Source organism: Arachis ipaensis, chromosome B1, assembly GCF_059453495.1.
Source record: "Arachis ipaensis isolate K30076 ecotype BB chromosome B1, ASM5945349v1, whole genome shotgun sequence".
In the NCBI taxonomy this organism is placed as follows: domain Eukaryota; kingdom Viridiplantae; phylum Streptophyta; class Magnoliopsida; order Fabales; family Fabaceae; genus Arachis; species Arachis ipaensis.
Genome location: NC_142436.1, coordinates 22,373,956 through 22,391,256, shown reverse-complemented (window position 1 = coordinate 22,391,256; position 17,301 = coordinate 22,373,956). Strand labels below are relative to the sequence as shown.

The following is a 17,301-nucleotide window of genomic DNA, read 5'->3' as shown; positions in this document are numbered from 1 at the left end:
GTTAGTATAATTGATAGTAGGATAACATTGAATCACTTTTATAAACGTTAAGGATACAAATAGAATGATTTAAATGTTAGGGACACAAATAGGACTTACCCCAAACGTTGGGGAAAAAAAACGATACTTTACTCTTAAAAATAATAGAAAATCTTAAGAAAACATTTGGAATTGAAAATCGGGCATTAATTTTAAAGGTTTGGTCCGAAATTGGGCCAAATGGGCCAAAAACTCTAACGGGTTGAACTGGGCCCAAGTTGGTCCCAAGTCTGACATATATAAGTTCATTAATGAACTCATCTTGGCCTCATAAACACAACACACAGCTGCAAGAGTGAAGTGAGAGGGGAGAGCTAAAACACTATTCACATCTAACTTCCGGTGGCCATATCTCGAGCTACAGTGCTTCGATTCACGTGCCGTTAGCGGCTGCACGAAACTCTTGCCAAGACCGTTACTTTCATTTAACTTTCATAGGTAAGATTCGAATTTTTCCTTCCTTCCTACAGCCCTAAGAATTTCAAATTTGGTGGGTTTTGGTTTTGAGTGAAATTTGTTTTTTGGTTGTTTAGGTACTAATCATTAGTGAGGGATTGTTGGGTTCTATCCCAAATTTCAGTGGATAAGGTAAGATTTCTCAAGAACCCTTGTAAATTTATACATTGTGAATGCTAGGTTTTGATTTTTATGAAATATATGATGTTAGTTTCATTGGAGCTTGTTGGAATTTTCTTGGATACTTGGGAGCATTTGGAGTTAGATTGATGACTTGGTTGTATTTGGAAGCTTAATTTGTACTCAATCTTGGGTTTTGATGTATATTGAAAATCGGCCAAGGTATGATTTCGGTTTTCTCTATGTAATATATAATATTTCTAAACACTTAGGCTAGTGACCCATAGGATAGGTCGGATTGAAATGTTTATTGAGATTGTTGAATGATGATATATGATGCTTTGATGAATTTGAATATTTTAATGAATTGTGATGTTGAAGTTGATAAATGATAATTAAAGTTTGAGATTGAAGTTGAATGAGTTTGATTATGATGATTGTTAGTGATATAATGGTGATTGATGATTGTGTTGGGTGAGAAATTGCTTTAGTGTGATATAATTGATCATCGGAGTTGAGAATTGGGTAATGTGAATAGAAATTTGGTATGAATGGTGAATTGTGACACAAAGGGTAAGTTATAAGGTAATTTGGAGTTTGGTGTAGTTTGGATTTGGTTTTGGTTATGGATTTCAAGGATTTGAGAAATTAGTGAACTTTGATAAAAATTATTTTTGGTGAACTTTGACGGATCATAACTTGAGCCTCAAAGCTTAAAATTGAATGAAACTTGTTTTAATTAAAGATGGCTTTGAGAGCTTTAAATTGATATAAAGTTTGCAGAAAATTGATTTTTGTAGAGAAAGTTATGACCATTTAAAGTTTGGTTTCAAAATCTGAATTCCGTGATGTTGCAGAATTTTATGATTTCTGGTTTGTGTGCGCACGCACACTGCTGTGCGCGTGCTCTCATCAGTGGCAAAGTTTGACTTGTGCATACGCACAGCCTTGTGCGCGCGCACACCTTGTGTATTTTTTAAAACGTGCGTACGCACGCACACACAGGGAGGTGCTTACTGTTGGGAGCGCTAGCACACTTTGGTGCACACACACACCCTGAGAAATTTGCAAGTTGTGCATACGCACAACCTCATGCGCACGCATACGCTGGAAGGTGCATTCTGTTGAGGGCGTTCGCACGTATCTGTGTATGTACACAGAATGAAAAATTTTACTCTCTGTGCGTACGCACACCTCTATGCGTACGCACACTTCTTGGAAATCCTTCTAGGCGTGCGTATGCACAACCCTATGCGTACGCACACAGCCCTGTTTTTCAATAAACCTATTATTTTTAACTATTTTACCTTTCCGACAAGCTTGTAAACTTCCGTGACACTTATATAAGATTCTTTAGCTTGTTTTTAGGTGTCATAACATAGAGAGGGCTCGAGATGAAATTAATTAGATATTTTCTTGTAAAAAGTTTAGAAAACGGAGACTTAGGTTTCTGGAGTACTGAGGACGGATTTGATTGAGTGAGGAGGCGGAGTATTGTGTTGATGATCACTGACTGTGAATTGTGAAAATTATGAATTGATGGTGGTTGAGACGAGTCTGGGACTCGGAATGGAATAATGGATCCCTGATATATTGAAAAATGATTTCTGAAAACCACTGAATCACTGTTTTATACTGAGATTGTTGAGACGCTATGCGCCTGTCATAGATGGTGGTTAATCCCGCCTGTCGAGGTCGCGGTGTAAGGGCGGTGGTTAGTCCCACTTACGTTGAGATGTGAGGTTCGTGGCAAGAGTACCCTGCTCGCATCCCTTCGGAATCACTATAGTGTGCAGGCACTGACATCCTGGACCGTGATCCGAACACGAAATCTCGGGGGTTCCCATTATGAGACCAAAGGGCGACATCTCCATGGAGATGTGTCAGGTTGGCAGTTGAACCGACAATGTGATATCACAGCCAATAGGACAGGCATTCATCATGTGCATCTTCTATCTGTTTGTTTGCTTTGCCGACTTGAAATTGCTTGCCTAATTAAATAACATGATTAATTGCTTCTTGACTTTCTTGATATACATGCTATACTTGTGCTTTACTTACATTGTTATTACTTGTATTTTCTACTGGGATTGAGGAGGTTCGGAAGGCGGTGGCGATGGGATCGCATGGCGGTTAGGTAGGCGAAGGCTGTAGGACAGCGAAGAATTGTTAGTTTAGAAGTTCCTTAAGTTAAATTACCCCTTTTTCATTGTGGTTTTAAATTTATCGTTTTAAATTTTTTTTATGTTTTAAGCTTGAATCTAATGATGGATATGAAGCTCCAGGATTGCCTCTGGCATCCAGGAGTCTTATATCTTACATTACTAGGCACTGTTACCATACTGAAAACCTCCGGTTCTCATTTCATACTCTATTGTTATTTTTCAGATGCAGGTCGCAACCCACCTCGGTGAGTTGCTAGACGGTGACAGAGCGGAGGATCTTCTCTATGTTTTGAAATCTTTTGATTACTTTTTTTTAGCTTCTCTCACTTTTGTATTTATTTTTCCAAGAGGCTTACTTTGAGAGAAAAATTTGTATGAGTTGTTACTTTCAAAACTCAGTTTGTCTGTATATAACTAGCCGGCTTAAACTCCGTGGGCGGCGGCTAGATTTCTTATGACTATTATACTTTAATACATCTATATATATATATATATATATATATATATATATATATATGTCGTGAAATCTGTACGTATATCTTGTGCCTCGCTTAGTGTAGTTTTGTGTGATAGTTTGCGCTTTTCAAACTCTGTTTTTGAGCTTAATTCTTCATCGGGCTTCTAGAATTATTATTTCTATATATATATATATATATATATATATATATATATATATATATATATATATACACGTATAAGCTTTAGAATTGTCGTAACCTTTGATTAACCTTCACTTTACGACGCGAGGTAAGGCTTAGGATAATAAGGGTGTTACACTTACTATGCCTATTCCGCATGAAATTATACAGTTTATTCGTTGTCTGAAATATCCTAGATCGACTGAGTTTGTGCCACAGTGGGAGTGGTGGCCTGCAGCAACAAGAAAAATACTGCAAGGAAAGATTATATATGGTTATTAGAGAAAACCTTGAATTGGAATTCCAAGAGCAACCGGAACTGGTTGTGAAATACTAACATTTCGGAGAAGTTTAAATTCACTATGTGGCTTGGCTTACATGATGCTCTACCGACTGAGACCTTTCGATTCAAGCAGCATTTAGCTTCTTCAGATATGTGTAAGAGATGTAACAAGGCGCAAGAAACAATGGATCATTGCCTTAGAGACTGTGAACGATCAAAGGCAATTTGACATATGTTGGATTCTAGTATCCTGGACTCGACGGCTGGTACTGCTCTTGAAGAGTGGTTTCGGAAGGCCTTGGCTGGTCAGAATTACCGCCAAGGATTTACAGATTTACAGGAATCGAAACAATGCCTTTAGGTCTCTCCAAAATCGCCTGTGTCGGGAACCATTGGCAGGCAACAGTTTTAAAGTTAATTGTGATGCAAGCTTGTATCTGGATTCAAATTTAGCGGGGTTCGAGTGTATTATTAGAGATTCTAAGGGAGGTTGGATCTCGGGCTGCTATTCAAGCATTTTCCCTGGTCTATCATCAGATGTGAATTATTTGCTGCTTGGAGGGGGTTGGTTTTAGCTTGGAATTGCAGTTTGAGGGATATTATATGTGAAACGGATTGCTTTGACATTCTGTTCATCATGCATGATCTTACAAGTGGGTATTCATCTGAAATAACAGATTTAGTTCACAAGATTCAGGAACTTTTATCTCAGTTCTTAGCTTGTTTATGTTGAGTGGGTGTCCCGAGAAGTAAATAGAGCTGCAGATTGGATGGTTAGATATGGTGTCAAGAGTAACTCTAATCATATTATTTGGTCTGAGTCTTGTATTATTCTCTAGCAAATCATCCGTTCGAATATAAGATAATTTTTGCTTTATTTCTTTGCATGTTTAAACACAAAACAAAAAAATGATATCTAATCCAATAAAAAGGGATCCAATTATACTGATTACTCATTAATTATTAAAAACAATTAAATTAAAAATCGATTCAATTTTAATAAAATAATCAAATTATAAAAATATCATATGTATACTAAACGATAATTATTATATATTTATATATAAATATATAAAATATATATTATTTAATTTATTTTTAATATATATTTTATATTTTAATATATATATATTATACGAATAATTAATTTAATTATTGATTTTTAATATATACATATGAAGAGATAATACGGTTGATAGAATGATCTAAATCGACTTACTCCCCTGCGTATAAAATCCTATACAAATATGTTTTGGTTTCATAATAAATAATTAAATATCCTATAATAATATCCATGTTTATTCTTTTCCCACCATTTTAATTTTTATTCCTTCCCCACCATGCAGATAACGATGACATGGATGTAAAATAAGTTGAATCATTTTCCTGAAGCTGACGTGTAGCTAAACTTACATGTTGCGCCCACACACGCATGTGTGCTCTGCACTCATACCCGTACAATTCAACACGAGCATGGCATATCAATATCAGTATCAAATCATAGCAAAGCTAATTCAGAACAAGTCACATTAACCAACAATTTCTCCTCATGTGATTACAACTACAACTACAAGATACCCAAACCATTAAATAGAATTCATATATCTTAAATATACAATTAAACACACAAGTTGTGCAAATAGTCCAGATCTTTATCATTAAAGCCGTTGTTAAATAAATTAACCTTTCAATTTCGGGAATAAAAGTACTCACTTTTATCCTAAAATAAATAAAGCTGTGTTGAAACAAGAAAGACAGGAAGATTTGCATTTTAATGAGGCTTGCTAATATGTGTTTTAAAGTAAATTTTAAGAATATCATAAAAAATCATTTATTAAAAGTTACTAGAAAATAAATTATTTTATATCAAAAATTTTGAAAAAAATTATTATTGTGTTCTTAAAATATGTCTTTAGAGGTTAGAATACAAGATAATTAAATTCTTAATTTTATTTATTGAGAATGTTAATTTAAAAAAAAAAAAAACTTAAAATCTCTACTTTGGAGTGGTAAATAATAATACAATAATATAACCTCTTTTCAATTTGGTTTTTTAAAATTCTAATCGCAACGCCAACTCTGTAGATAATTTCTTTTTTCCTAAAATTCAGCTTATTAGTCATTTCTACTAAATAACTGGCACTTTTTGAGATGATGATGTGGATGATGATGCTTATTTGGCTCATCAAGATGACAACACTTTGAGTTGGAACCTTGTATTTGAAGCAATGGAGGACATGAGCCTACAACAAATACTTGAAGACAACAAAATAAAAAAAAATTCTGCAACTGCAAGAGGTGGTGCAAAGGGTGGACCAAGTGTGTCTAAAGCTTCAAAAAAAAGGAAAAGGAAAGACAATAATTGTGAAAGAAGAAGAAGAACCAGAATTTGAAGATGAAGAGAATTCTGAAAATAAAAAAGAACAAGAAGAGGACATTCGATTCAATGATACCGAATTAGAGGATGATGAGGGGGTAGGGGATACGATAATAATCATGTTAATTTGGATGAATTTGATGAGAGCTAGAATGTAGATGATTTATAGTTTTTATGTTTTATGTCTTCTATTTTATGGCTTGCTTATGACTTTTGAGTTATGCTTTGAACTTAATATTATGTTTAGAGTAAAGGACATTTTCGTCCCTGACCTTTTTTTTCGCAGACATTTTCGTCCTCAAGCAATGGAAAATACATTAAAGCCTCTGACCCTTGAAAAACGTAGACATCCATGTCCTTCCAGTTGAATTTAGCCGTTTGCACTGAACGGAAAAGGCTGAGCTAGCATACGTGGCGCTAAAGTGGCACGTAACGGAGGCCAGGTGACATGGAGGATTTCGTAGCAGGACATATAAGTCCTGGAGACGAAAACGACACCGTTTCGTCTCCTCCTCTCCAAACGCAGTTGAATCTCTATATACAATACCCAGAAGACCCATACACAATCTCAGCCCTCTTCTTCTTCTTCTTCTTCCATGGCAGTTTCATCGTGCACTTTCTTCCTCTCTCGTCTCACAGACCTCTCACTCCACAACCCTCTCCACCTTCCAAAATGAGCGTGAATGACGAAGGTTTGATCCTGATTTCGCTCCAGTGCGTTAACCTAACGTGGCTCAAACTCCGTGGATGCCGTGAGATAACGGAGGCAGGAATGGCTGCTGTTGGCGAAAACTGCAAGGCGTTGAAGAAGCTATCTTGCGCTTCGTGCGTGATCGGCATTAAGGGAATCAACGCTGTCATTAGCCGTTGCCAGGGTTTGGAAGAGCTCTTCGTTAAGCCGCTGCGTGGGCCCACGATGGCGAGGAGGTGGTTGGTTCCGGAACGATGTCGGTGACTTTTGTTTGCTTGAAGGAGATCGTGAATGGCCAGAGCTTCGCACCCCTTATGATTGGGTCGAAAAGGCTTCGATCTTTGAAGGTAATTGGATGTTTGGGGGATTGGGATGACACCCTTGAGAAGATTGGGAACCTCCACAGTGTGTTGGTTGATGTTCACCTTGAGAAGATTCAAGTTAGCGATGTGGGTCTTGTGGGTTTGTCTAAGTGTTTGGGTTTGGACACTTTGCACATTGTGAAAACCGCTGAGTGCTCAAATGTGGGTCTCAATCTAGTTGCTAAGAACTGCAGGATGTTGAGGAAGCTTCACGTTGATGGGTGGAGAACCAATAGGATTGGTGATGATGGTTTGATTTTTGTTGCCAAACACTGCATTAACTTGCAGGAACTTGCTTCGATTGGTATCTATCCAACATCTTCAAGCCTTGAGGCAATTGCTTCCAAATGCAAGGCTTTGGAGAGGTTGGCACTTTGTGGGCTTAATACCGTTGGTGACGCTGAGATTGAGTGTGTTGCCAACAAGTGTGTTGCGCTCAAGAAGCTTTGCATTAAGGGGTGTCCTATATCCAATGTGGGAATTGAAGCTCTTGCTTCTGGTTGCCCCAATTTGATTAAGTTTAAGGTGAGGAGATGCAGGAAGGTTACTAGTATGGTTGTGGAGTGGGTGCATGAACATAGGGAGTCCTTGGCATTTAGTTTTGATAATAGTGATTATGAAGCATTGAATGCGAGTCAAATTGATCATGATCATGCAGCGAATGATGTGATACATTTCACAGAGAAAATGAGGAGGTGGCTGCTGCAGCAGAAGCATCAAATGATTACAATGGATTGGCAATGTTGAAAGCAACATTTGGGTTTTTGGCTAATAGAAGTGTAGTGCAATCAGCATTGAGAAGGTGGTATAACAATAATAGTGTCCCCGCTCAATAGTAGCATTTTCATGACCTTAGTAAGAAAGCAAAAATTCTATGGTTCAATTTGCCTTTTGGGAGTTTCAGTTTTCTGAGTAGCTAGTAGCTTTGTTGCTGCTGCTATTAGCTAGCTGCATTTGCTAATAACCTCTATTGGTTCTGCTCGGCTGTTCTTATTATTTGTGTTGATGGTGATACTAGCTTTGTATTACAATTAGTCTATTTTTTTGTTTCATTTGGAAGGTGGAGAGGGTTGTGGAGTGAGAGGTCTGTGAGACGAGAGAGGAAGAAAGGGCACGATGAAACTGCCATGGAAGAAGAAGAAGAAGAAGAAGAGGGTTGGGATTGTGTATGGGTCTTCTGGGTATTGTATATGGGGATTCAACTGCGTTTGGAGAGGAGGAGACGAAACGACGTCGTTTTCGTCTCCAGGGACTTATATGTCCTGCTACGAAATCCTCCGTGCCACCTCAGCGCCACGTATGCCAGCTCAGCCTTTTCCGTTCAGTGCAAACGACTAAATTCAACGGAAGGACATGGATGTCCACGTTTTTCAAAGGTCAGGGGCTTTAATGTATTTTCCATTGCTTGAGGACGAAAATGTCCGCAAAAAAAAAGATCAAGGACGAAAATGTCCTTTACTCTTATGTTTATTTGCCAAATTTGCTACTATGTTTGCTATATTAATTGGATGTTTTATGACTAGATAATTACTTATATAAATAGATTTTATAGTTTATTATATTTGCAATTTTTCTGCATATTTTTTTTTACATGTGTATTTTTTAGGTAATCCGCCATTTCCACCATTTTCTGCAACACCATCCGTTATAACTTTATGGCGAATTTTTGGCTCACCGCCATGAGTCGCCATTCGCAATCAAAAACTATGTTATGCCCGTGCTTATAGATTCTTAAGCAACCACTGAAGTATGAGCAACTAAAAGTGAACAAAGTGATCTAACGGTAAAAACATCATTGTCATTAAAGTACAAAAGTTGTGTTTCCCCTTTCTACAAAAATTGAGAATCATTCCGGGGAAATGTTTAAAGCACACAAGTTGAAAATTGCACAAAATCTTGAGAAGATGTTAAGACATCATTCTAAATCATCAGTGACAAGTAACAATCACTGCAGAGTCATAACCAAACAATATACACTTTTTACCATTTACAGAAATCAAACCAACCACTGTTAAGATGCCAAATGAATAAAAACTCCTAACTGGTGGTGTTATCTGGTAAACGTTTCAGATCCATTTCAACTTGGTGGATTGTCCATTGCATATTCTCCAATTTCTGCACAACACCAATCAGACAATTTAAACAAGATCATCGCTAAGGAGTATTGATATGAATTTTAGCTCCTGCTTTCTCAGAGTTTCAATTTTGTTCAACAGACGTATATTTCTCCTACAATTTCTTATTGCTGCCCCAAATTTTGTGAGGTTGATATATATATATATATATCTTAATCTAAAAAATGTAAATATAAAATATCATAAATTTTTAGCAAAATAAATCACCTTTACAATGTCATGATACTGCCTTGCAATGTTGTCAAAGTGAGGATCAACACCTTGGTATTCACGCAAGCGAGTTACCTGGTAAAATTGCCAGAATATCAACCAACACAAATATTATCAACCAACACAAATATGATGAACAACCACAACAATGGAGGAAAAGACAATCCATAAGAGTCATGAACATAATACTATATGACTACCATTTAGCTGCAATCACATTCTGAAACCATTTAAAAGGTATAATTAAAATGAGACCACAAGCTAGGTGTTTAATTTCCAAAATTTTCAACCATGGAACTGGAGACATAGGGAGTAGGAACATACTGCTTTATTATACGCAATCGATGCTTCTTCAGTTGCCTCAACAAGATATTTCCTGAGATAAAAAATGGATAAAAAATAGTTGATTAATACTATATCAAGAACTGCTTATGAACTTACAGAGGTCATCATTTGTACCTTATCTTATGAAGCGCAGGTATAGAGTCCTTTGTATAAGTTTCAAGCAGGAGAATATGTTCCAGAACCCTGATATGCAATGGCAAATATATCTTTTATTAAACAAACAACTTTCTACCAATAATAAAAATAATAAAGTTTAATTTACTTTGGAAAACCTCTTCAGTTTCACTTAATTTTCAGTTAGATGGGTATCTATTAAACATTTCTAACCAAGCCCGTATACTGTACAAATGTTTTTCATCAAGTACGTTTAGATTAAAAATAGTCATATACCTGCATTCTACGAAATTTTTTATAGTATTGAATCTTGATGACAATACTTTTTAAACTAGAGGGACCTGGTTCAGAAATGTTTGTAATATAAAAACTATTTATCTATAGGTACTTAATAGAAAAATTTAAGGAAAATAGAGATTTGATTATAAACTTTAAATACAATAACCTATTTCAAAATTGGCTGAAATTATAAATACCTTCAAAGTAATTAAACCAAAATATAATATGGAATACAAGGCAAACCAGCTATTCTGTCAATTGAAATTTATGTCATTTTTAACTTTTAATGTTTCGAAATATCTGTTCATGTACAATATTTAGGTAACATTAATTTTTGAGAAATGTTAGGTGATCATTATTTATTTATTTATTTATTGTCTTATATTTGAACCACTAAAAGTGTTAGCTCCCTAGCATTCCCATTATTTTTTTTTTTCATCCATTCATAACCCTTGTTCAACAACATGCACAACAGATTCTGTTGGGGTTGAACAGCATGCAAGAAGGTTCCAAGGCACATTGAGGCACAATGGTGACAGGCACAAAATGCAACCACCTGGTTTGGCTGTGTAGATGAAGGCGACCTCAGGGTCATCATCCATGAAACACAACGAAAAGGGCCATTCATGGTGGGCACTAGTGGAAACACAATGAATAGTGGCAGAACAGCAAGGTGCGGTGATGGGAGAACAAGGTGGAGTAGAGGCTACCAGAATAGTCACAGCAGGGGAAGCACCAAAAAGAATGTTGGAGAAGTCATCAAAGAAATAATGTGGTGAATAGCCAATCATGGAATTTTTAAAAAGAGACCGAATAAGGAAATTTTATAGATGAAGACTAGGAAAAGCTGAATTTCAAATGACCCCTACCAAAAAAAGAGAGTTGCAACTTGTCTTTTTACCAAATGACTCATTTCTGTGATTTTCTATTATCATCTTATCATTTCAAACCAAACCCTCAAAGCAAATTGATATTGGATAATCATGACATTGTAAAGGGCGTATTTCAAAAAAACAAACCTCAATTTTGCACTCATGGTCTCGCATCTTTTACAGAGCCACGTCTTCTGCAGCTCATCCTACAAATACATTGCCACATTGGGAAAAATCAAGATACAGCCTTAACTATCAAATCATGGATTTTATCATATTATAGTCACTCACATGTTTATGCTGATGATCCAACTTCAAATCCTTAACAAGTTTGATAAGCACTCCAAGTATCTGCTCTAAGACCTGACAGAGAATAATGTTGTTAGAACTGGTATCCAATTAGTACGGTAGAGAAATGAAAGAAAATCCACTGTATAGTGTACAACTCTAAGAAAACTTGAGAATTTCTCCTCCCCCAAAACACGCCTATTCACCAGACATAATCCCTCTCCACCTGATGAACTTCCTTCAATTCAACCCCAACTACTAACTAACTTCCCGCTCAAACTGTGATAAATCAATGGGGGCATGTCAGTTGAAACCAACATCCTCCCCTTTTTTCTGTTTTGTCAAAAACAATTTTTTTCAATATGTAATCATCATGAGCATTCTGCCAAAAAGCAAATCTTAAACACTCATACACTCTCCCTTCCTCCCTCCCTCTATAATGCGTGTGTGCACACAGACTCAGTAGAGCTATGGAAAATGTATCTGTCTGCAAGAAAGATGGTGGTTGTAATAAGTGCATGTGTGTACATTATAATATTCAGCAAATTTCCTATCTGCAGAATATAGATCATCTCGCAGTGCAGCTTCTTCTCTTTCAATCTCCTCAATCAACAGCTTGACCCTGGAAAAAGAAGTGATACGAAGAGCATGAAGTCATAATCATGGATATGTACAGTATGGAACTTACATATACTGAATCAAGCAATCAACATATTAATGTTATGTTACTCACTTCATATTAGAAATTTCATTCAAAGCATGAATGTTTCTGGTTAGCATAAGACATGAGTAATGGCAAATATGAGCTATGTGATCACCTAGAAACCTAAATGAAACAGATTATTTTTAAAGGGAATAAAAATCCTCTATATTTGTAGTGCTAGAGAAACCAAGACTTGCATAACATTGATACTTGTTACTCAGACCAACAGAAGTAAAACAAATATTGAGCATTGATCATTTCATTAACACAATACAATCATTACATAAAATGTGATTGATATCTAACTTCGTACAACTTCTTTAACAAGTATCTAGACATGACTTTGTGGGCCATTGTATAATGCCAAGGTCGACTGTTTATAAAAAAACTAGCATGTCCTAACTCTGATGACATACGATTCAAACAAGGGTTTAGATATACTTGTAGGTCCAATATATAACAAAATTGCTTTATCCATAAAAATGATGTTTTTTAGGTAAAAATCAATACAGCTTGCCAACTACTAAAAGAATTAAGGTAATTTAATGAGATCAGACCTTTCTGGAAGCCGAGAACTTGAACTTTGAATTCCTGATGATGAAGAATCTGAGTGAAGAGAAAAGGAAATCAGCTGCAAAAAAATCACATGCCGAACCACACAAAAAAAAATTTATCAGTTAACCTCAATCCCTATATAAGATCAGTAATATGCTGGTCAAACTTACCATTGTCATCCAAAACAAAGGCATTGGACAATTTATCACATTTCAGTTTCAAGTGGGCCTCTATCTCACGTGAGAGTGACATGTGATATTCTGTCATATCCTAGAAAGCGTGTTTCATGTGTCAATAAGGAAAACATAACCAAGTGAATCACATCAAAATATAACCTATCATAGAAAGTCCTTGCTTAGAAGCTGATTTTCATATTTTGCTAAATAGCATACCACGGATAATGTTGTTTGTTGATGTTGAGTTTGCCGTAAATAAGCAGGTGTAATACCAAGAAAACGATTAGGTACACCACCAACTGCAGCTTCCCCTGAATCCATAGCAGCAAGGGGAGAATTAATCCCAGTAACTGAACTGTTTGGAGTAGCATAATTAATCGAAGTTGTGCTTGAGTTGTTCGTGGTGCTGGTGTTGGTACTGTCAAGGGAGCTTCGAGACATTACACTCAATTTTTCAATATCCTCAGTATGGACTTCTCCATCCTTGGAGATAAGAGGTAGCCTCAACCTTTGGGCTGCTTCAGCCACAACCAATTGATGCTCCAAAGTCTCATAAACCTGATACAGATGGATATGTAACTTTTTTGTTAACTCAATGAAACATATTCTATCATAACATGACAGAAAAATATACAAATGTTTCTATAAGAGCTAAATAAGTCAAGGTTCAATTTGGTCTCTGAAAATGCACACTCTTTATTTTAGAACTTTAAATAAATCAATTATTGAATCTCTAATATTCCGCAAGTCATGTAATGTTGACCAATGGTGTGGCATACACCACATCATCAATCAACACTACATGGAAAGCTATGTGACATGCTGACATGTCCTTTGATGTGACACCTCAGCAAAATATGACTGTTGACTAATCATATACTGGCCAAGGACTAAAATGATCTATGAAATATAACTTCAGTACCAAATAGTTAATTTTGAAATTTCAAAGACTAAAATGAAGCACACTTGTAATGTTAAGGTTCAAAGATATATTCTTAGGTCTATTAAAGCCAACTACCAAAGAAGCAAATCTTTACCATTGCCAAGCAAATATTAATCCACAAGAAACACATTATTTAAGCTAATTCCTCTGCTAACAATAATGAATAGTATCAATAAGCAGAAGATAGACCCACATCTCATTTACAAAAATTCAAAATATTAGACTCAGGCTTTATTTGCTAAACAAACTGAATCAAGTAAAAGACTACCAAATGAAGCTCACGAAGAGGTGGTATATCTATCTTCTATTATATATAATGGGGATATGGTAGAGACTTTGTGCATAACTTTCTTCCTAAAATACCCTTCATTTTATATAATCTACAGCAAAGAATTTTTTTGGTTACACAAGACCTCTTGATTAGAGTGTAAGCCACTCACCATCTTAACTAATTCCACATTTGTTAATTTTACACACATTTAATAAATAAGTGGGTAGTGTCTATTAATACACTAGTTTATTGTAACTCTACATTCCAATTTCCAACAAAGAACATTGGTAACTAACGCCTGAAGACACTTTCCACCTCTAATAAATTCAAGAGTGATTTTCAATCTTACATAAATGTGGCATTTCAAATGGGATAAGGGATAAATAGCTACTAGTTGTTCCAAAATCCCCCATCTTCTGTTTAATTATATTGAGAGCTTAGACTTTATAGCACCTATTTCCTCATTTACTAGTGAAAGAACCTCTTAGATTAGAGCTAGGTAATTTCATGAAGAACTCAATAGTATCTTCTGTTATCAATTTCATAATAACTAAATTAAAATCACAGTATCTTAATTATACTGATGTTCAAATATCAACCCCTGTAGCCTATCATTTAAGTTATGATAAGAAAGGAGACAATTCATGTAACAAACGATTCCCATAAGGAACAATTTGGTAGAGTGCAACCGTTTTCTCCGTATACATAACGTAAAATATTACAGGACCAAAATTGACAGAGTTACAATTCTAATAGTTGTACCTGAGGGGAGTTCCTTAACCCAAGCTGAGGATAAAGACCACCAGTATCTCGAAGTCCACCAAGGCTAGACATTGAAATGGCTTGCTGATACTCTTCCACCATAGCAATGGCCTCAGAATATATTGCCTGAAAGTGTAACCAACACACGGTACCAGAACCACATATCAGTAAACCCCAATGCATCCTCTCATGCTAACTTTTCTCATGATTATGACCAATATCTTGCGGAAAAAGAGACAAGACAACCCTTCCAAGAGTTTGTGGATCACACCATCCAAACATTTAGACCCAAGTCAAAATTGGTTTTAGAAAAAATCTCAATAGCCAGAATTGTTTGCAAGAAATCGAGCACAAGAGCAACATAGCAGAATTAATAACCTTTAAATGAATCAGATTGAATAGGTCATGCCACTATGTCATTCAACCACCACCAGAATTTCAAAAAACAGAAAAGAAAAATGAATATATTATAACAGCTTCATACTATTGCTATTTTTTTTTATCATTTTACAGATACAAATATCATAGAATATAGAACTAAAACCCTAATTCATTCTGTAGAAAACACTTTACCATGGCTTCCAAGTAACGCAGTCTTTCCCTACACATTTCCTCTCTGGCCTGCAAATCCATTCAGTGAGTCAATACCATAGTCAAACATTCGTCAAAACGGGTCAAAAAATGTTGAGTTTTTAGAGAGAGAAAAAGAGAGAGAGATACAAGTTGGAGATCGTTGTAGAGAGGCTTGGAGATGAGAGATCCATCAGGAGCCAAGCAATGGCGCTCCAGCTGATCAACGACCTGTGTCACATCAGCAGGGAGGTTCTGGCCGTGGAGCCCCTTCACCATTGATGAGTTCAAAACAGTGACGTTTTGGTGGAATCGTGGGTGCTGGCTGCTGCTGCTGCTGCTGGTGGCTGAGAGAGAGGGGAATGGGTTTTTGGCAAGGTTCTGAGAACCGGACCGACAAAAAATCATCAACAAATAATCACAAAACACTAAACCTTCACCCAACAATTACAAACAAAGCCAGCAATTACAAACATTAGCACATTATAAAACATTCCAAAACACTAAACCTTCACCCAGCAAAACCAACAATTACAAAACAAAGCCATCAGTAAATTTGAACAAAAATTTTAGACTAAATCAGTAAGTTTGAAACAAAGGAGTTGGAAGAAGATGCTGATAAAATAAGTCAGCATCAACAGGAGGTGCAGTTACTACAGGAGAAGATTAAAGAACACTTTGAGGCTGGCTCTCATACAACTCTCACTGTGACAGAAATGGCAGAGAAGATTGATGAGCTGGTCAACAAAGTGGTCAGCTTAGAATCCGCTGTTTCCTCACAGTCAGCTCTTGTAGCAAGATGGAAAGCACACACTGATGAACTTAATGCTCTTATTAAAGTTTTTGACAAAAATTTCAGACTAAATCCAGCAATTACAAAACAGTAAAACACTAAATCAGACTAACAGAGCCAGCCATCCGTAAATTTGAAAAAAAAAAAGTTTACAGCCATCACCAACCAGCAAATACAAGACAGATCCATTAGCAACAGGCAACTACAAAAGATTACAAGAAAAATGGAACAACGATGATTGAACAACAATTTCAGAACTTCAAACGAAGAAGAAGACCGAACATTCAGAAATTAAAAGGAAGAAGCGGAGGCCACTAACCTTCGACGGACGGCAACCGGCGAGACGAGGCGATAGGCGAGACGACGGCAAGCGGCGACCCGACGGCGAGCTACTCCAAGCCACGAACAGAGAAGCCAACGAAGATGAAGACGACGTGCCGAGCTACCTGGGTTCTTCAAAACGGGGAAGAGGAAGAAGCGGCGGCGCTGAGGACCTGGGGACGACGGCGGCAATGAAGGGCTACGATTTTGCACTTTTGCTTTGCTTCAGAGGTCTCAGGGAGTGCACGAATTGGGGGAAGAAGATGGGGGGGGGTGTTTGGTTGGTTTGGTTCACGAATGGTTCTGTATTTTAAATTTTTTTTTTTTTTACAAAATAAACAAAATGGCGTCGTTTTATTCGAACCGGCCATTACCAATCCGATCCAACCGTCCGATTTTAGGCCGGTTCGACAGTTTTTAAATGATTCTCTTTTCAACGGTTATAAATGGGGATCGGATCTCAGTTAAATCGGTTCGACCGACAGGTCCGATTCGGTTTTTAAAATTATGGTCTTTGGCGATAGAGTCAGAGACTGTGAGAGAGAAAGGGGTGGCGGTGGGGTTTTGTGGGCTATGTTTAGCCGTTTTCTATTATTTTTAAAGAATTAATTTTTATATTTTATTTTAAAATTATAAATTTGATAAATAATTTAAAAATAAAAAATATTTAATAATAAATACAAAAATTTTATAAATTATTTAATTTTTAGAATGTATAAAATTTATAAATTTAAATTAAATAAGATATTAAAAAATTATGTGTAACGAAATTAAGATAAATATTTATAAAGTTATAAATTAACTATTTATAAATATTATTAAATTTATTTATT

General features: G+C 36.2%; 1 protein-coding gene and 1 pseudogene across 1 annotated transcript; one reads left to right on the top strand and one right to left on the bottom strand.

Annotated features, from left to right (window-relative positions):
* Positions 1-6,526: 6,526 nt before the first annotated feature.
* On the top strand, positions 6,527-7,967 carry LOC107648096 (F-box protein SKIP2 pseudogene; annotated as a pseudogene).
* A 942-nt stretch (positions 7,968-8,909) lies between these two features.
* LOC107627257 (AUGMIN subunit 4) lies at positions 8,910-16,751 on the bottom strand. The gene is made up of 14 exons (XM_088501247.1): positions 16,467-16,751; positions 15,505-15,735; positions 15,358-15,405; positions 14,785-14,910; positions 13,025-13,366; positions 12,803-12,902; positions 12,635-12,683; positions 11,903-11,996; positions 11,378-11,449; positions 11,234-11,292; positions 9,936-10,004; positions 9,801-9,852; positions 9,474-9,551; positions 8,910-9,246 (listed from the first exon to the last, which is right to left on the bottom strand). Exons 2-14 carry the CDS (start codon positions 15,631-15,633, stop codon positions 9,169-9,171), a joined length of 1,296 nt encoding a protein of 431 aa, XP_088357373.1. The 5' UTR covers positions 15,634-15,735; positions 16,467-16,751; the 3' UTR covers positions 8,910-9,168.
* Positions 16,752-17,301: the final 550 nt, after the last annotated feature.

Bases quoted from the DNA above. Each gene is read 5' to 3' on its own strand.
- LOC107627257 (XM_088501247.1), bottom strand. From the start codon at position 15,633: ATGGTGAAGGGGCTCCACGGCCAGAACCTCCCTGCTGATGTGACACAG. The intron at 11,997-12,634 runs GTCTGATCTCAT...TTCTTTTTCCAG, and splicing joins AGTTCTCGGCTTCCAGAAAG to GGTCAAGCTGTTGATTGAGG. The intron at 10,005-11,233 runs GTTTGTTTTTTT...ATTGCATATCAG, and splicing joins ACCATGAGTGCAAAATTGAG to GGTTCTGGAACATATTCTCC.